The 3,413-nt window shown below is 55.5% G+C and overlaps 1 protein-coding gene across 1 annotated transcript; it reads right to left on the reverse strand.

The window, feature by feature from the left end:
• Window positions 1-852: 852 nt before the first annotated feature.
• On the reverse strand, window positions 853-3,391 carry LOC113216193 (uncharacterized). The gene is made up of 6 exons (XM_026435938.2): window positions 3,116-3,391; window positions 2,823-3,036; window positions 2,639-2,742; window positions 1,849-2,053; window positions 1,201-1,543; window positions 853-1,100 (listed from the first exon to the last, which is right to left on the reverse strand). The coding sequence occupies exons 3-6, from the start codon at window positions 2,737-2,739 to the stop codon at window positions 877-879; spliced, it is 873 nt and encodes a 290-aa protein (XP_026291723.2). The 5' UTR covers window positions 2,740-2,742; window positions 2,823-3,036; window positions 3,116-3,391; the 3' UTR covers window positions 853-876.
• Between the last annotated feature and the right edge of the window lie 22 nt (window positions 3,392-3,413).

The raw sequence follows: 3,413 nt of genomic DNA on the forward strand, positions 1-3,413 counted from the left end.
GTAATTTTAAATTTTCTAGAATAATTAGGGCGGCCCCGACAGCCTTCGGCTCCTGGGACATCCTTCTTTTTTCGGCTCCGCACTCAACGTGTTAGAGTGCTGGTTTCGAAATGTAACGGGTGTGACTGTGAATACGCAGCAGTGTTGCGGGATTACTCAATATGGTCGCAGGGGCCATGGCCCCCTGCGGGTGTAAAGAGTATTCAAACCCGCAACACTGCCGCATATTCACAGTTACACCCGGTACTAGTGAGTGTCAGGGTCCGCCGCAGTCCCTGGCAGCTATGTACTTAATGCAGTCATACAGAATAGTTGGCTGAGGCCGGAACTTGGGGTGAGCGCGTGCTGCGGGCAGCAGCAATGGCGGGCTGCGAGTTAGGAGAGCACAAAGCGAAAGCCGAAAGCGAAGAATCTGGAGGCGCGGAGCAGGTGGTGCGTTCGCCCTCACGGCTCCATTCGGCTCCATGTTCTTTGGTTTCGGCTTCCGCTTCGGCCCCTCGGGTTTTGCTCTCGGGGTTAGTTATCGTACAGAAAGCTTGTCCGTTTTATTTCCTAAGATTCTTTCAGCAAATGTCAGGAGGTCGGCGCGGCGCCTCCGTCGGCGCCTGCGAGACTGAAGGTAGGCCACCCCGCAGTGCACGCATGCACTGCTGGCACGATGTTGCCTACCTAACAGGCGCTATGAGAGCTTGCAGACGCTACCTACACTAAGCAGATTGGTAGCGGCGACCGACTGACGGCCGTACTTTCTGCTCGATCCCTCACAAACTCTGATGTGGACCTAAAACCGAACCTAACCCCGTTCAGTATGGGGAGCGCGCTGGCGTGCAAAGGGTGAAAGTGCTAGTCGTATCAGAATCAGAACAGAGGATATATTCACAGAACTTCAACGTGTTCCACTTCAATGGCATCGGACATTCCGTCGGCGAGCAGCAGAGCCTCCGCCTCGGCGCACAGCCCGCACTCGTTCGCTCCTCCTGGGTGCCTGCAGATCCGGACCACCTCATCGCTCCATTTTGCCATCCGCATGTTGACATGCAGCGACGCCATGGGTGCGCGGCGCACCAGCTCCTCGAACATCTTCACCTCCCCCACAATACCTGTGGACACGACATATTTTGTAGGGGCGTCTGGAACTGTCAACACATGAGGAGGACCGGGCAGAACGCAACAACAACCCTTGAACTCAGAACGTCTTACCTGCGGGGTAGTCGGTAAACACAACAACGACCAACTCGAGGGCGGGGATGTTGGCGGCGGAGATGTCGCGGAACGACCGAATAGAGCGAAGGCCAGCGTAACGCAGGACCAGCGAGCGCAGCCGGGGGAGGTGGAGGTCCTTCAGCGCCGACAGGGAAGGCGGGAGGTCCTCTGGATCATATCGATATGACCGACTATCTACGCCGTACAGCCCCAGGTCCAAGTGCCGCAGGCCCGCGAGATGGTCCGGCGCCAGGGCGCCCAGCGTCTCATCGTCGGCCATGCGGAGCTCGAGGCGCTCAAGCTGAAATCCCCGGCGCCAGGAGTCCAGGAACTCGATGAACTGAGGACAAAACGGGTCTTGAAACAAAGACACCGGGCAGGAGCAGAGACTATAAAACGCATAAAAAATTTCTGTATCTTCATTATTTTTGGTCACTAGACGTTTTAACACAAACACAGTCTCTAGATTATAACACATTTGCGATCTGCACTTTCAGATGAACTTTATCGTTTCGGGAAAATCGTAAAGGGAAAACAATAATTAAATCGCATGCGTTAAGGACCCTTGCGTTGTGGCGGCTGGCCTAAAGAGGCTGGCCCGGTACTCAACGAGACATGCACTAGAATATAGATCACGATGCTTACGTCTGTAAGTTTGGAGTCAGTGCGGTAACTGTTGGTGCCCACGTAGATCCGCAGCTCCTTCAGACCCCGCAGTCGCTGCAGCACCGCGGCCATGCCAGCGCGTTTGACGGCGGGCACCTCCAGACGATGGAGGTCCTCGGAGCAGCCGCTCAGCACCGGGAACAGTGTCTTGTCCACCCCCAGCGACACGCAGCGCAACTGTCCACTGAAAGCAAAGTAGCAGTAGGATCGGGTAGGATCGTCTACACTACAAACATTCGAGGGGTCCCCCACTAGTCAAGTCGTTGTACACTTGCCTGCGCCCAACTCGCGTCAAACTCGCGAGAACTCGCACAAACTCGCGAAAGTTTGCGAAAACTCGCGCTAAATGTGCAAAAAAATAGCGCAAAACTCTCCAAAAATTGATCCTAACTCGTGCCTAACTCACAGCAACTCGTCAACTCTCTAATTTGTTGTACCGGGTGTTGCAGAAAAGACACAGGTGCGGGCGGGTTTGCCTACCCGCTCTGCCCGTAGGGCGCCATAGCCCCTTGGGTAGGCAAACCCGCCCGCACCTGTGTCTTTTATGCAACACCCGGTACACCTATTTTGGAAGTGGGGGACCCCTCGCAAACATTTCAACAGTGAGCATGTGCATAAAATTATGCGTCCTATGGGTTTCACATGTTCCTCTAATTGTCCAGATTGTTGTTCGCACCAATCAGAGCAGGCGGTTGGTGTCAGAGAAGAGAAAACATTTTAAGTTCAGTTGACGAGCCCTGGCAGAGCTGGGTCGCGTCTGAGAATATACCTGTGCGCTCGCAGCAGCGATCTCAAGGCTTCGAACGTGGCATTAGTAGGTTGGTTGGAATCACGGGAGAGCACGACAGTGTGCAGTCTAGGAAGCTTCATTTCCTACGAAAGAGACAATAGTTATGGTACACGGTAAGAATGGTGGCACAGAGGCCCCCCCCCCCTCTTCCCCGTACACTTACCTGCCGCCATAAGCGGCCACTTGTTAGATTGGCGAGCTTCAACTTGAGCTCCAGGACCTCCAGGCGGCTGCAGCCGGCGTCCTGCAAGCAGGCGAACAGCGCGTCCAGATCGCCGACACTAGTCACGTCCAACTCTCTTAGGCGAGGCCCAAGCTTCCGGATGAGGGTGGCGCCAGTCCTCTCGCTGGAGCCGCTGATGCTCAACGCCAACCGGCTGCGGCAGAGGGCGTTTGGTTAATCGAGTGACGCAAACGCGAAAATGTGTCACTGACGCAGCACCTGCCGTCACCCACCTGACGTGCTCTCCGAAAAACGAACAGGACAGGACGGCAGACTTGGAAAACTGAATGGACAGCTTGATGACGGGCGGCACGACCCGCAACAGGCTCAAGAGTCCTCCGACGTCTTCAGAAGGCAAGTTTTTACGAAAATTCTGATCCCTCCGCCACCGCCACAGCGACGTGCACGTGCTGGTCAGCGCGCCCAACCGGACGCTAGTAGTATGGGCTGCACTTTGTCGCAAATTTTTGTCGCAAGGGGTGGGGGGCCCAGAAAACGAATCCGTTGCATGGAGTGGGGGGCCGCGACGTT

The sequence above is a fragment of the Frankliniella occidentalis genome, unplaced genomic scaffold (assembly GCF_000697945.3).
Source record: "Frankliniella occidentalis isolate FOCC.00 unplaced genomic scaffold, Focc_3.1 Scaffold678, whole genome shotgun sequence".
Classification (NCBI taxonomy): Eukaryota; Metazoa; Arthropoda; class Insecta; order Thysanoptera; family Thripidae; genus Frankliniella; species Frankliniella occidentalis.

Coding starts and splice junctions, on each gene's coding strand:
- LOC113216193 (XM_026435938.2), bottom strand. CDS start 2,739: ATGAAGCTTCCTAGACTGCACACTGTCGTGCTCTCCCGTGATTCCAAC. Junction 2,054..2,638: donor TCGCTGCTGCGAGCGCACAG/GTATATTCTCAG, acceptor CTTTGCTTTCAG/TGGACAGTTGCGCTGCGTGT. Junction 1,101..1,200: donor GTTTACCGACTACCCCGCAG/GTAAGACGTTCT, acceptor TCGTGTCCACAG/GTATTGTGGGGGAGGTGAAG.